This window comes from Phocoena sinus, chromosome 2, assembly GCF_008692025.1.
Source record: "Phocoena sinus isolate mPhoSin1 chromosome 2, mPhoSin1.pri, whole genome shotgun sequence".
NCBI classification, from domain to species: Eukaryota; Metazoa; Chordata; class Mammalia; order Artiodactyla; family Phocoenidae; genus Phocoena; species Phocoena sinus.
In genome coordinates, this window is record NC_045764.1 from 162768826 (window position 1) to 162784735 (window position 15910).

The 15910-nt window shown below is 45.5% G+C and overlaps 1 protein-coding gene across 1 annotated transcript in view; it reads right to left on the reverse strand.

Annotated features, from left to right (window-relative positions):
* Nucleotides 1-497: 497 nt before the first annotated feature.
* The window catches only part of KCNK10 (potassium two pore domain channel subfamily K member 10), a 138635-nt gene continuing 123222 nt past the window's right edge, over nucleotides 498-15910 (reverse strand). The window contains exons 5-7 of the mRNA XM_032623569.1: nucleotides 7296-7482; nucleotides 2967-3109; nucleotides 498-1118 (exon numbers count right to left, since the gene is read on the reverse strand). Of these exons, the coding sequence (XP_032479460.1) occupies nucleotides 498-1118; nucleotides 2967-3109; nucleotides 7296-7482 (951 nt within the window). The remainder of the gene's footprint in view (nucleotides 1119-2966; nucleotides 3110-7295; nucleotides 7483-15910) is intronic.

Sequence of the window (15910 nt, forward strand, 5' to 3'; positions counted from 1 at the left end):
GCAACATTCTAAAATGTCCACTCTAACCCAAGTTACAAGTACCACTTCACACCCCAATCCAGTCCCCTTCTGTGTGCGCACATATCGCTAACGGTAGGTTCAGGAAATGACTCCATTTAAAAGACACACCTGTTCCTTTCAGACGGCTGGTCTAAGGAATAGCTGCCCTTTTCTACCCGCCAGCGCGGGGTGGCGCTTCACTGGGGCACAGCATCGCCTGGACGTGCCCTTGACCTCTGCGGCCGTGACCTCCTATGCCTGCGAAGGCTCCCTGGGTGTCCTGCGGTCGAGATGGAAAGTGAAGTCCTTGTTCTTTGATTCCTTTGGGCAGAGCAAGCTTTCTCAGTCGTTTATGGCACAGTGAAATATATTCTTCGATGCTATGTAATTTCGGACTAACGAGAAGTCTTGTTTAAGGCACGTGTCTCAGGGTGAATTAAAAAACAAACAAACAAACAAAACCCACAACGCTGGGTCAAGTCCAATGTCCTTACCGTTTAGTTTCTGCCTTCAAGTAACGCGTTGTTCTCGCGCTCCTGGTCTTTGGTGTCCGTGGGGGCCACGCCATTCTCCATCTCGGCCTGCGGCTGGATGCAGTCAGTCAACACGGCCGTGCTCGAGTGGTCCGGGTTACACACCTTTTCTGCCTCCTCCTCTCTCTTCTCCTCATCCAGGGAGTAATTCCGGAAGGTCCTGTAGATCTTCTGAACATCCTCGGGTAAGGTCTTTCTGATGTCCTTGTTCTTCCTCTTGGTGAGCCTGGAGGCGGACCCGAACTTGTTGATTATGTTGTCCTCAGAGGCTCCCTGCCCGTGTTTGTTGAGCTGCTCGGACCCCTGCAGGCGCAGGTTGTTGGGCCGGTTGTTGATGCTGTCCTGGGACGAGGCCTTGAAGCGGCCCGCGTCCAGGGCGGCGAAGACGGAGCGCTTCTCCGGGGAGAGCATGTCGAGCGAGTGTGCCCTCTGGTCCAGGCCCAGGCGCCGGCGCTCCATGCTGCGGAGGGTGGCCGCCCGCTGCAGCTTGTCGTGGATCTCCACGCTCAGCCGCCGCCGCGTCTCCCGGAACTCCGCCGTCACGTTGGCCTTCCACTCGGCCGCGTGCGCCTTGATTTCACCCACCTGGCGGAGAGACGGGAAAACAGCCACGCGCTGAGGCATCCTCCTCCGCCTCGGCGTTCAGACCCAGGCGCGCAGCCCTCGGGTGTCCCCGCGGGAAGGAGGCCGCGGCGGGCCCCCCCCCACCCCGCATCGCCCAGCGGGAGGGCCGGGATGCTACCTCTGCCCTCGCCCTTCCTGCCGCCTAGACACCCACCTCTGAATGGCTCGGGTCTAACGTGGCTCGGGAAGGCACACCTGCTGGGGAACCCGATGGAAGCTTGAGATCTGGAGACCGTGACTGAAGGAGGAGAGGCGTTTGGCATTCTGGGGCAGAGATCAATGTTTGGAGTCGGACAGGCCCGAGTTCCCGTTGTTTCCGCCCCCTTTTTAATCGTCTGGCCTCGTTCCTCCAGCATAACTCCGGGGCGGTCGTGCCTAGCTCACGGGGTTTTTCCTGTTACGTGAGGCAGGCATGCATCTAGCACGTTCAGCAGACACAAAGCAGGTGTTCAGCAGGTCCTTTGCCCTTCCCTGTCCCTCCAAGATCCATCTCTATCTGGGAAAGGTGACCCACCTGTCCCAGTTAGCCTGGGAATGTCGCGCTTTTAAAAGGGAAAGTCCTCAGTCCTGGGCACGCTGGTCAAGGTGATCACCCTATATCTGGGCCGTGCTATGGCCTTGTGCTGACCCTGGTTTAAGAAGACCCTCCAGGGCACATGGTAACCAAACTTCCAGGGTCAAGGTGCAGGAAGGGGGCGTGTTCTGCCAAAGCCCACAGAACACACTTCCTTACAGTGAAGTTTTGCATGAGGATCAATCCCAAATCTCTGGGCTCCTTTTCAGCAGGGCTATTAGTTAAAGTCTCATGCTTTCCTGTACAGATGAGTAACTTGGACTTTTGGATTGAGGAACGTCAGTATTTATGTTGTGGCTTTCTCTTTCGTTATAGCTGATTTTCAGCAGGCCAGTTAGCTATCTGGGGAATCGGACCGGAGAGTGCATTGACATGGCTTATGCAAGCCAGGAAAATTAAAGCATTGCCCCCAGGAGTGATCTGGGAGACGTCTCCATTCAACAACGCTCTCCTGGGGCCTTCCACATCAAATGACCACATTCTGGGAAGGGAACAGTCACCCTTAAAGAGGCTGCCCCTCTTTGTGTTTCTTTGGGTTTTATCTCCTTTCCTTTCTTTAGCACATTCCTTCTCTATACTTTGCCCTCCCTCTCTTATTTCTTTTCCTCTCTTTCCAGATGAACTACGTGGACATTTTTTAAAAAAAAACAAAATCTACCTTTCCTCCTTATGCCTTCCTTTTCTTGCCTCTGTGTAGGTTTCCATGCACATTTATTTGAGGAAGGAAAGACTGTGTGCCCCTGGCTACAGAGATATACTTGTTTCTACAGATCTGATAACCAAGAGGGGGCATAAGTGAAAGGGACCCCTTGAGTTCACTTCCCCACGGCCAGCCACAGTTCAGTAACTTCAGTCTCATATGGAATTGAGAAAAATTCACATATTTGCTGATTGGGGACAACTGCACACCTCCCTCAAATGTAATCTACCTCTGCTATGTTTGTTTGTTTTTCTTTTCATTTCTTTTTTTAAAAATAAGTTGTTGTTTACTAGTCTTTCCAGGAGCTGTGGGCTGGTGGGTCATCAGATTTTCGCACCTGCCAAAAAAGGATCCAGAAATAACTGCTATTCCATTTAGCCTGGCGTTTAAAACAATTCAAGGATTCAAAACGAGGAAGCCTAGAAGCCCTCCATTTAGTAGGACACAGTCTAGCCCACAGAATAGAGATAGGTAATTCTTAACATGAGCCTATCTGATCTCAGGAACATTCATAGAATCTGGAAAGGGGTCCTACCTCTTCTTTTGTCTTTTTGGACAGAACCCGTAGCCAATCTCCGATCATACTGAGGACAGCTGCAAAGTAGGCAAGGCCAACAAGGATCCAAAACCACACTAGGGGCTTATACCACTCCCGGTAATGGATGCCAGCATTTCCCCCTGAAAACAACCAAATGTTACTTTAACCAGGATCTAGTATATAGTCTTCGCAGAGCAAACATATCCCAGTCTGTGTAGCAGAAATGTCGTCCATCACCATCTAACAGCTACTAGGCTTGCTGTAATACACAATGTGACATCGGTGGGATGGCAAGGAAAAGACGTGTCTCTTCCCTAAAGTAGCCTGACCTGCGGCTTAACTTCCTCTGAATCTTGACCACTAACCATAATACCCATAACAAAAAATATTCAGCGGCCAACTTGATCCACCTAGTCTAAACCTGAGCTTGACGATGAGTCACTTGAATTAGAGGACAACAGAGCGGGCCCGGTTGTCAAGTTTTTCTTAAATTGCCTTAAATTTAATAAAAATAAAATATCATTAAATAATCCCAAATGGTTGGGAACTCTTGGAGCCACGTCCTTCTTAAGCACACATGCATGAACCAAGAGATGAGTAGATGTATGGAAGTAATATTAGACTGAACGGTATTCCTGAGACTCGGACCCAAGCAATAGTGCTAACCAAGGGATGGTGTTCACGTAATGCTAATCCGTAGGGTCAGTTAGACTGAGCAATTAGAATCACCGTGCTAGAACGAAAAGGGACCTTCAAGGCCAGCTAGTTCAATCCCTTTACAAATAGGGATTACAGTAAAAATCCATCAGACCAAATTGACTAGTTGCCTGACTGCATTGACTGCTGTCCCATTGAAAGGAGCAGTCATTATTCCAAGTAATTAGCCTATTTATTCTAGGCCTCCTACAGGCACTGCCTAAGGTAGCCATGCAAAAGAGATTCCAAGCCCAGCAACCTCTCCTAAAGAAGTAAGGAAGCTCCATGAAATAACTAACAGCCTTGCTCTCACTCCGTGAGATGTCGTTGCCCACTGAAGCAGGCAGGTGGCCATTTCTAAGACAACCAACTTGAACCATGGATTGGTAATTATGGTACCACATGGTGAGTGATCACTGGACTTTCCCACTGGGGCATGTTTGTAACCTCATCTAGCATCCTTGAATCCATACTGAGCTCTTATGGTATCAAGAATACCTCCCAAAGGCAGCTGGGCAGGCACTGTGGCTTGTGGCTCTTTTCGGGGTGACCAAACCCACTTTGCAACGCCGCCCGCGAGGTTTCCATAGCTACAGCCACTTCTTAAAATTAGAATTCCAAATTTTGCTAAAGGGCTCTGTGGTTAAACCCCCCTCGGTTTGGTGTAGCTGCCTTGTTTTGCCCTTTCAGGCAACTCTCCCCACTCAGCTTTCTCTAGGATACAGTTGGAGTTTCTGCAACATTAAGTGGGTTTCGAGGTTCATTTCATCTCTGCGCTAGGCTAGAGAACTCTGCAGCTTTCTCCTTGGAGCTATCTAAAAATAAATATTTACCTTCACAAGTCACCATCACCCAAAAAAGACTGTCACTAGGGTGCGCTAGCGAACAAGGCTGCCTGTTCCTTTATCAGCTGCTAGCCTGGAATGCAGAACTCAGTATGTGCTCCCAGTCAGGGTCCAAAATGCTTGTACTGTTGTTAGACTGTCCTAAAGTGAGTCAGCTACAAAATAAACCAGCACTTGATCCTGCATGGTGACTGATGTTCTGACCGGTATTTCTGAATTGATGCCCTGTCAAATCACAGCAACCATCAACTCTTGTTAATGTATCTTTTAAAATGACGGGCATCCTTCCCTTTTGCTCTTAAAAGTATTGCCAAAAGGCTGTGACATACTTCCAGTGTTCTAAGGCATGCATTCTTCAGATTGGTCTATGTTAGCCCTGGAAACTGCAGTTTAGAAGGGCCTGGTCCAATTGCAGTCAGCACCGTGAATTATAGAAGACCCAAGTCTGCGGAGACTTCAGGACAAAGGAAATATGGCTCTGTAATCTGCGGTGAGTAAGGGAGTTAAAACAGTGCTATACAGGGGACCCTGCTCAATATTCTGTAATAACCTAAGTGGGAAAAGAATTTGAAAAAGAATAGATACATGTATACGTATAACTGAATCACTTTGCTGTACACCTGAAACTAACACAACATTGTTAATCAACTCTGCTCCAATATAAAATAAAAAGTAAAAGAAAAAAAAAAGAAAGGTACTCTGTGGGACACATATTTACATGTACAACCACCATTATCAAAAACCCATGGGGAAAACGTATCCATTTTCTCTCACTCAGTTACAACAAAAACAGACTTTAAAACATTCTAACAATTCTATGTGTTTTTCTGTAGATTTGCCCATTTGCTCCATTAAAGTCTTCCATTGTTAAAGATCACTAAAAAAAAAAACAAAAAAAAAAAACAGTGCTAGTGGCAGTCACAACCTTACCAGGTAAGTAAACATCAGCTCAAGTGCTGGTGTGTGCTACTGTAGTCACAGCCCATGGTGGCTCATAAGGATAAATAATAAATGTAAATCACAAGTAATTTTTTAAATCTCATACTCCCAAGGCTGTGCTATTTGTGCCCCAGATTAACAGGTTGACAGATGGAACTGCGCGCTTGGTTAGAAAGCAGGGTTTACCATAAGTGCCCTCCAGAAGATGGTCCTCCAGACAGGCCAGTGTTAGCACAGGGGGCTCTGCAGCACAACAGAGTGCAAATGATGCTGGTGAAGGGCTTCCCTGGTGGCGCAGTGCTTGGGAGTCCGCCTGCCGATGCAGGGGACGCGGGTTCGTGCCCCGGTCCGGGAGGATCCCACATGTCGCGGAGCGGCTGGGCCCGTGAGCCATGGCCGCCGAGCCTGCGCATCCGGAGCCTGTGCTCCGCAACGGGAGAGGCCACAACAGTGAGAGGCCCGCGTACCGCAAAAAAAAAAAAAAAGATGCTGGTGAAATAGCTCTAAGCTGCAGCTGCCGTTACATGTGTTCACCTGGGACTGGAACCTCAGCTGAGTTTTCCCACAGTGCAGCTATGGGTGATGCTAAGGAATTAACCAGACAGCTGTTCCTCTTACTTTCCTCATTTCTCTGTGTGGTGTCTTTCCAGAGCTTCAGGCCTCTCATCAAATGGCATCAAGTGACCTCTTGCCCGAGCTGAGGATCTGCACAATGGTTGAGCACTGTGCAGAAGGAAAGATTGGTGGGGTCCCAGGCCTCGGGCTCTTTGTAAACAATTTTTAATCCCTTTGACTTTGCAGTTCTTAGTCCTTAGCCAATAAAAAGGGAGAAAAAACTAAAACTGCTATTTCTACAAAGTGGACTGCAGTCTTCCTCTTCCCAGTTGGAATAGCTACAAAATCACTCCAGAATTAACCTGGAGACACCCATGCACCTGCTGACCAGCCTTCACAGCCTCTCCAGAATTTTCTGTTTTCCCGATTCCGGGAGAGGAGATTCCTGTCCTCTATAAATGTATAACTTATGATAGAGTTGCTTGGTCAGAGTGTTCACTTCTTGAAGTAGAAAATGACCGACTCTCTGACCACCTAGAACTATTCCATTAGGAAAGAGAAGGATGGCCTCCTTCTATTCCTGCCTTCCTACCACGCTCGGAAAGCGGTCCACGTAAGATGTCAGATCTCATCTCAATTTTCAAGCTCCCAGTCCCTAGATGCATTTGATGGTGGTTTTCTTTTGCTTCCTTAAGCACAGTTCATAGGCATTTATTTTTACAATGAAGGCTATTTCTCCTATATACATTCATGCAGAAGCCATTATAATATTATATTCCCTCGGGGCAGTTTTCAGCTCCTGGTAGGTCACCGGAGTCTTAAGTCTTGCATCCGGACATGCCCAGGACAACTTCTGCAGGGACAGCGGCTCTCACCTCAGCATCAAACAGCTTAATCTGCAGATCACTGCAGACTATACTCTACGCTAATTTCTCCAGAGTTTCATATTTGCCACTTGCTAATATAGCCTTTATCAATTGATTCAAGCAGCCTTAATACAATTCAGAAGTCCAAAATCCAATGAGAAATTCATTTCATTCATAATTCATATGGTGATAAGGACACTCTGCAACCTGGGGAGGGAGAGGCTGGCTTCCTTTCAAGGCAGCAGCCCGCTGCTGTTTACATCGCATAGGACCACGGGCTTGAAACAAGCCTGTGCACATCAGCAGTGATGCTGAGCCTTTTGCATTTTCTTCTCCCACATCTTTTCTCATGGTTTGGAAAAGCACTGCCGGCAGAATATTTTCCCCACCAGGGCCCTGGTAACTGGGATGCCCAGGGTGCTTACCTGCCACAAAATCACCAAAGCCAACCGTGGTGAGAGTGACCACCACAAAGTAAATGGACTCCAGGGCCGTCCACCCCTCAATGTATTTGAAAATGACAGCGGGGATTGTCACAAACACAACACAGCCGGCCAAGATGAACAGGATGGTCGAGATGACCCGGATCTTGGTCTGACTCACTTGCTTTTTCTAAAGAACAGCAAAAGAGAAAGGAGAGGCAAGTCAGCTCCATCACCCTGGATTCGGAAGACAGAGGTAGAGAAAAAAACATCAGTGGCTTTGAACCTCTCTTTGGTCATGGGCAGCTTTGTGAGAATATGATGAAAGCTGTGGACCCTCTCCTAGAGAAATGCACATTCAGAAGTTTTCAGGGGGTCTAGGGGTCCTTGGGCAAGAAATCCCACTTAGCTTGGGGTTTAGCCAAAGAATCATGCCCATGGAGTCCAGAGATAGACAGGAGGCACACTGGTGTTCCACTGAATGGCACTCAAGACAACACTGGCATGGCAACTAAACTAAATAATTTACAGACTGTCATCAGGGGACCCTAGCACCATTACTCAACCAGAGTGCCTGGACCTTTGTACATTGCTTAGATTGAGTTTCTGCAAAAGTACACATTTACGTCATGGAAATCCTCACCATGTGATCTATTTTCTAGTTATTGCCTTCCGGTAACTTAGCAGAGAACCTCCAGAGTACAGAGAGAACTTTGCATTCATACACCTCATTTTACAGATGCAAAAAGAAGCCAACAAGGGTAAGGAACTTGCATAAAATGTTGCTAATTAGGGGCAGAGCCAAGATGCGAATTCTGGCATGATCTCAGTCCGGTGCGCAGCGATGGAAACCGACTTTCAAGTTACTCAAGGATTCACCAGTTCAAAGTTGCCAGAGTGCTCCTCCAAGGACAGAAACCAGACTAACCTCCGTGAAGAATAGGCCTTCCTGTTTCCCCTCTCGGAAGGAAGACTGAGAATAAAAACTTGTCACTGGGGCTTCCCTGGTGGCGCAGTGGTTGAGAGTCCGCCTGCCGATGCAGGGGACACGGGTTCGTGCCCCGGTCTGGGAGGATCCCACATGCCGCGGAGCGGCTGGGCCCGTGAGCCATGGCCGCTGAGCCTGCGCGTCCGGAGCCTGTCCTCCGCAACGGGAGAGGCCACAACAGTGAGAGGCCCGCGTAACGCAAAAAAAAAAAAAAAAAAAAAAAAAAAACTTGTCACTGAGGGCTTCCCTGGTGGCGCAGTGGTTGAGAGTCCGCCTGCCGATGCAGGGGACACGGGTTCATGCCCCGTTCCGGGAAGATCCCACATGCCGCGGAGTGGCTGGGCCCGTGAGCCATGGCCACTGAGCCTGTGCGTCTGGAGCCTGGGCTCCGCAACGGGAGAGGCCACGACAGTGAGAGGCCCGCGTACCGCAAAAAAAAAAAAAAAAAAAAAAAAAAAAAAAAACTTGTCACTGAGCGACCTTGTCAGTGTCCAGGAATTCCTAAACTTTCATCACAGCAGGGTCACGTCAGCCAGGTTTCCCAGGACAGAAATGGTCAAGAGAGATTCTTCTACGATCAACCACTCAGCTTGACCAGGAAACGCTAGCCAAGGCAATGACTAGGTCTCCAAGATAGGAAGGTTGATGATGATTCTGTTTCCCTTCCTCTCATTCGCCTCTTCCTCCTTGACTTACGGAGACAAACATCAGTACCACCTCTTCCCTGGAAAACGCCAAGGGACAAAAGAGCTGGAAAAGGAGTGGAGAGGCTGCTCTTCTCTGTAATCATGCCTCAAAACTATCTGTCCCACCTGCCTGGGGTCCTGAGTCCCAGGTATGTTCAATACGGCAGAATGGAATGGGCAGGTAAATGATAGGAAGAGTGGAGAATATTTATTTGCACAAATCTCAATCAGCATTATTTACACTCCAGTTCCTGGATCAGTATATTCCCCTAAATATTCGTAGGAAAAGCTAAAGACATACAATCCTTTATAAAAAGGAGTCAAGTTCTCTAACTCCTAAAAGAGTACTCAGTATATAAAGTGGGAACAGGAAAAAATAAATTGATCCAAGCTTTTATATAGTTCCCTCCCCATCTCCTCAGAAAAGCCATCAGAAAAAAAAAAGATAATTTATTGATATTTTTGAAACTGCATATGAAAATACCATTTTTCCACAAATGAAAGTACTGTGACAAGATAAATTACCTGAGAACCACAAGGAATGTTTTACCCATTTCATGAATTTCCAAATAGGATATTATAGAACTTTGAGGGGGCAGTTAAGGCCCCTCTGAGAATCCAGAAAATTAGTTATTATTAGCCTAGTTTTGTTTGTAAACATGTACAAAACTCCAAAGCCCAAAAGGAGATTTTTACCACAGATCATTCAGCTAACCTAATTGCCGGCAATGGGAACATCATTTTCCCCCTCGGTAAATCGTCTCCTCAAATGCATAATGAAATTCAAGTGAATTAAATGTTTGTGAGACACTAGTTAAGTCAGAAATTAGGATGTGAATGCAACTGCAATCCAAATGAGGTTGAGATTGGCAAAAGAGAGCAGCACGTACGGAGGAAGCTGGAGACATTCCCAGGCTCCAGGAGGTGAGCAGAAGGGAAGATGGCACCGGACAGCATTTGTCTTGTAGAGGAGAGGAAGGTGTGTAACAAAGGCTAGATGGTGGAGTCTTAATTGCATTATCTGTTGGAGAGTTTACCTGCAACGTAAACATTTCACCACTGCTCACTGCCCAAGCCAACCAACATGTCCCTGGGCTGCTTCCTCCAGACATCCTAGGGTGATGCTCAGAGAATCCTTGGAGAACTTAGTCATCGGAGTATTTTAGGGACTTACGAAATCAAGTGTCTTGCATGCACGTGTGTGTGTAGGTGTATGAAATTGCGTATACCCATACTTCACTATATAAGGAAGAGATACGGGTGTAAGATTTTGGCAATATCTGTTATTCTGAATACTCATGTTTTTGCTGCCCTCTAGACAAGTTAAAAAAAAGAACAGTTGCCTTAATTGAACATTTTAAACTGTAGCTTTCAAGCTGGAACCACAAACACGTCATCCAGTGATCTCTGGGCTTCTTATCCTCATTAGCTCTGCACCCATTCACTACTACGGTAAAATGGTGTTTAAGAACTTGGCGTCTAGGGGCAGCCTGCTTGAGACACATCCCATCCCCACTGCTAAATGACTGAGTGACCTTGGGCAAGTTTCTCCATTTTTCTGGCATCAGTTTCTTCCTCTAAAAATGGAGGTAAGAAAATCCACCTCATAGGATTGTCTGGAACATTAAATGAGTGTGTAAAAGCTCAGCACAGCGCCTGCTAAATGCTTGGTGATTGTCAGCAATCATTTTTGATGTAAAAGTTCAAGGCTTTCCTTAAATGTGGACATTCCCAGATTTAATGTTGCCCTTTGCTGTTGAGGAAATGTTCCCTCACATCTGGCTTAAGATAATCTTTGTTTAACTTCAGGTGGTCACTGCTGGTTTTCCCTTCCTGGATACATTATCTCCTATAATTACCTCCTTTTCAATAAGAAAAAAGTCCTCATTCTCCCTTGGTTCTTTTGTGCTGACTCTGGACTGAGCTCTCAGACAGTCTCAGCTCACAATCTTGGAAGCTTTTTTATTTGCCTTTTAATTAATTTCCCCCAAGATTTTCATCATCCTTCTGAAACTGACAAGGATTGCTGTTAATGGTTGCCGGTGTCAGGAACCAGCTGCAGAGGGTCCCTGAAAGGCACAGCCTTTGGGCTCCTTGAACTGCCCCCCTAACTCCCCCACCACTTAGGGAGTCAAGCTGTGTTTCCCTGGTGGGGTTGCTAGGCAAAATCCCATTGCTTATTTACCAGTAGGCAGAGCAGCTAGCAAAAAGCTTTGTGAGAGCCCAGATCTCACTGAGCTAATGTGTTTTTAGGCTAACAAAATTGTTATCTGGGAAGAGATGGTTTGATACAATATTTGGGCAGAAGTGATAGAATAGTTGTATATATCTGTCCAAATCTTGTTTTCACACTTTTTGGATTAGAATAGATGATGTGGGTTTTCCTTCTCCTTATGCAGATGGTATCATGCAATACTATTTCCCACGTCCGACTGGCACTAACTGTAGGAATTTTTGAGGAACTCAAACCACACCTCCTGTACAGTTCTTTTAGTTGTCAAAATTATTTAGTTGTCAAAATTTCCAAAGAGCAAAATACATTTCATAAATAGGAGGCAGGGGAGCCGGCTCTAAGAGCTCTCCTTTGAGAGAGGATGCATGTGCTGACAATTCGGGTAGTGTTTACTTGTTTCAGACCTCAGAGGGCTAAGCCACACATCCAATTCTCATCAAGGATAGTGGTCTTCCCCTGTTTGTTTACTTCCACAATCTTATTTTAGAGAACAAGTATATTTCTATTCATTTGTGGGCTATTTCTTTTTTGATTTTTTACCCCTCTCTAATATCTATTCTTCTTTTCACTTTTATGAGATTTCTTAGAATTCTGAGGTTAGCAATCCAGATTGTTGTGTATGGCTGAGAAACTTTTTATTTGCTGTGATTTTTAGCCAGGACATTGGGGATTTTATTCAATAATAAAGACACCGTCATAAAAACCCTAGGACAGGAGCTAGGCATGCAGAGCTCTAGTTTATGGTTCAGTTTTGTTTTGTTGAAATGCAAACACATCACCATGGTAATACAATTGAACTGAGAATGATTTCTCAAAATGGAAAGATAATAGGAGCTGCCTCACAAAAGAGTTGACTTTATTTTCTGATACTATTATGTTTTTCACAAAGATTTCTTTTTTAAAAGTCCAATTCTAACGAGTGGTTTCAACATCACAACGAATAGCCATGTAGTACCAGCAATTCTATGAACTGTGAGGAGAGCCGTTAAACACCATTTGCCTATAATCTCCACGGCAGAGAAACTATAAACACACATTAGTAAGAATCGTGCAGTAAAATCTCCGTGGGGCCTACTGAAAATGTCCCACTCAAAAGCAGGATAGTATCTATACCAAAAAAAAAAAAGATACAAATTACACGAAAGGTTAGTATCTATACAAAAAAAAAAAAAAAAAAGAAAGAAAAATTATATCTAACATCTGACTCTGAGCCACGTTTCAGCATCCAACAGATTTTTGGCGAGTTCAGTGCTTTGCTGGCATGGCCATGCAAAGTTTCTGAAAAAGCCTTTGGTGTATACAATTAAGTTGTTTTTATCACTGATATGCCAACATAGGTGCATCTGGGATGAAGAAAAATTAAAATCCAGAAATAATCATAATTCTCAGCTGTTCCACTCCGGGAACAGTTTAATTAAAATCTTTGAAAGTTTTCTGTTCAAAAATTCTGTGGCTTTTAACATTTGAAGATAATTCTCTATTGGAACACAAGATTTTTTTGCACTTAAAATTCAACCAGGTAATTCATTCAGCACATAATTATTAAGAACCTTTTACATGTCAGGGGTTGTTCTAGTTGCAAGGGACACAGGAGTTAAAAAGAGAGAGAGAAAGTTCCTTCCTCATGCACACAAAGTCTAGTTGGCTGGGGCGGGGTGGGAACATCTGAGTCTTTGGCCAAAAAACAGTCTTTGTGGCGCTGTCCATGGTGCCCAGCCCTGGTCTAACCATTGAAGGCAGTTATTACCTAATGACATCCCAGTGATCAAAAATATCACCTGGTAGAGAAGAAAGGAATATTCTTGTAGCTATTGTAAGTGGAATACAAAAGTGTGCCACCTGTAACAGAAGATGTTTGGATCTTTGTTAGCTAAGCACTCAGAAACTATGTCCCAGAAATCAGAACAACACATAAGTGATCACACCAATGGAGGAAACACCCAGCTGTAACCATGACTGAGGAATGATCCTTCTCTTTAATTGAGGTATGAAAGGCAGGCCCGTGGTAAGGAGAGGAGGCTGGGGACACCTCCTGATGAGCCACATCAACAGAATAACTCCTGGCAATCCTGACAGATGCCACACCCAGCTGCTCACCTATCCAAATTCTAAATGTATTTTACCCAGATTTCAGCAGCAACATGAACAATGTTCCCACCGAAAAATGCCCTCTCCACCACCATACACACAAGCATATAATGATAATACTACAGTAACTAGGCTACAGACAGCTGAAAGGTAGACTCACTCTTCTCCCTCCCTTTGCTAACGAGGGTTCAAGGTCATAGTTCATTGGCCAAACAGTCCACAGTAGTCAAGACACAAGAGCCCCCGAATAGAAAAAGTGTTCCTTCCCATCCCTGCTGCTTTTTCCCTTGTTCATGGGGCTCCACACGCTGTAACACACAGGCCTCTCTCCAGCCTCTGACTCTGATGCAAGAACTGTGAACTCAGCCTCTTCCTCTCTTCTTCCTTTTGGGAACAAGCTGCCCTCAAGAAGTACCCCCGAATGTGAATTGGTTCAGCCACTGTGGAGAACAGTATGGAGGTTCCTTAAAAAACTACAAATAGAATTACCATATGACCCAGCAATCCCACTACTTGGAATATACCCTGAGAAAACCAAAATTCAAAGAGAGTCATGTACCAAAATGTTCATTGCAGCTCTATTTACAACAGCCAGGACATGGAAACAACCTAAGCGCCCATCATCGGATGAATGGATAAAGAAGATGTGGCACATATACACAATGGAATATTACTCAGCCTTAAAAAGAAATGAAATTGAGCTATTTGTAATGAGATGGATAGACCTAGAATCTGTCATACAGAGTGAAGTAAGTCAGAAAGAAAAAGACAAATACCGTATGCTAACACATATATATGGAATTTAAGGGAAAAAAATGTCATGAAGAACCTAGGGGTAAGATAGGAATAAAGACGCAGACCTACTGGAGAACGGACTTAAGGATATGGGGAGGGGGAAGGGTGAGTTTTGACAGGGCGAGAGAGAGTCATGGACATATACACACTAACAAACGTAGTAAGGTAGATAGCTGGGGGGAAGCAGCCGCAAGGCACAGGGATATTAGCTCGGTGCTTTGTGACAGCCTGGAAGGGTGGGATGGGGAGAGTGGGAGGGAGGGAGACGCAAGAGTGAAGACATATGGGAACATATGTATATGTATAGCTGATTCACTTTGTTGTAAAGCAGAAACTAACACACCATTGTAAAGCAATTATACCCCAATAAAGATGTTTAAAAAAAAAAAAAAAAAAGAAGTACCCCCTTGTGATCTCCTGTCTAATTCTCAGGTTGTACTAGGAAACCCGTTTTTCCACAAATATAAGCCAAATTCTCCAGTGTTGAGGGGACATAGTAACATTAGGTTGGGATCTGTCATCTCCTTTGTCTTATTTCTCAATTGGTACATACCTTGGGTGGGAAAGAGGGGATGCTGTTTATTTGGTTCTTTCAAAGACCCCAATCATCTCAACTCTGTTACCATGTTTGTTTTAAAAATTTTGGCGATAGCTCAGTAATTACTCCACTATGAAGGGGGGAAGGAAGTCAGACCACATACTGTGGTGTAAGTTCTTTTCAAAGGCAGGTAAATTCTCTTCTTTAGATTGTGGCCCCTCACCAGGAAGGAACACATATAACAAAAGGGGCAAAGAAAGAGTGAGATTACAGTGGGCCTCCTGATAAGAAGATAAGGAATTGGGAAAGACAAGTCCTGGCTGAGCTGTCTAGGAGAGACAAGAACCTTGCCCAGGGTCTGGCGGCGGGGGGCTTTGGTGGGGGCGGAGTTGGGGAGCAATGATCATAATGCATCCGCCTAACACACGAGGTAAGTAAAATGCTCACTTGCCCCACTGTGGCTTAACAAGGAGCTCTTCACTCTTTCTCGTCCTTCCTGGCATCTCTTAGCCATGTCACTGTTGACTGGAACCAGCATCTAAGAGCACCCGGGAAGTATGGGAGAGAAGAAAGCCTTCAAATGCCCTCACCTTGGGTATGAGTAGCCCAGAGAGAAGGCATCTGTGAGCTTCTGGTGGGCTTCCTGGAATGACTGTCTACATGTCCAAGAATCAAGATAAGTGACAAACAAGCATGTATTTTCTGTGGTCTTATTTATCTTTCCTGTTGGAAGATTTGAAGAAAGCCCCCAAGATCAGCCAGATTTAGGTCAGCAGCTAAAAAAGCACCTGGATATTATTGAGTCAATCTCTGTAAAAATTCCTGAGTTTTATTGGGGAAGTGGAGAGCAAACCCTTTCCCAATGGTTACACCCTTTCTTTCCTTCTTTCTTTCTTTTTAGACAGATATTTTTAATGAAAGCCCATAGGGATGCTCATCCACATAAAACTATAAAGAATAATGAAATAAGCATTAAGAACTCATATAGGGAAAAGATGTGTGAACTACAAGAGAAAAAAAGGCAATGAGAAGCAAGAAAAATTAAGAAAGCCTTTGAGGGGCTTCCCTGGTGGCGCAGTGGTTAAGACTCCACCTGCCAATGCAGGGGACACGGGTTCAAGCCCTGGTCCGGGAAGATCCCACATGCCGCGGAGCAACTAAGCCCATGCACCATAACTACTGAGCCTGTGCTCTAGAGCCCGCATGCCAAAACTACTGAAGCCCGCGCGCCTAGAGCCTGTGCTCCACAACAAGAGAAGCCACTGCAATGAGATGCCCGCGCACCACTAC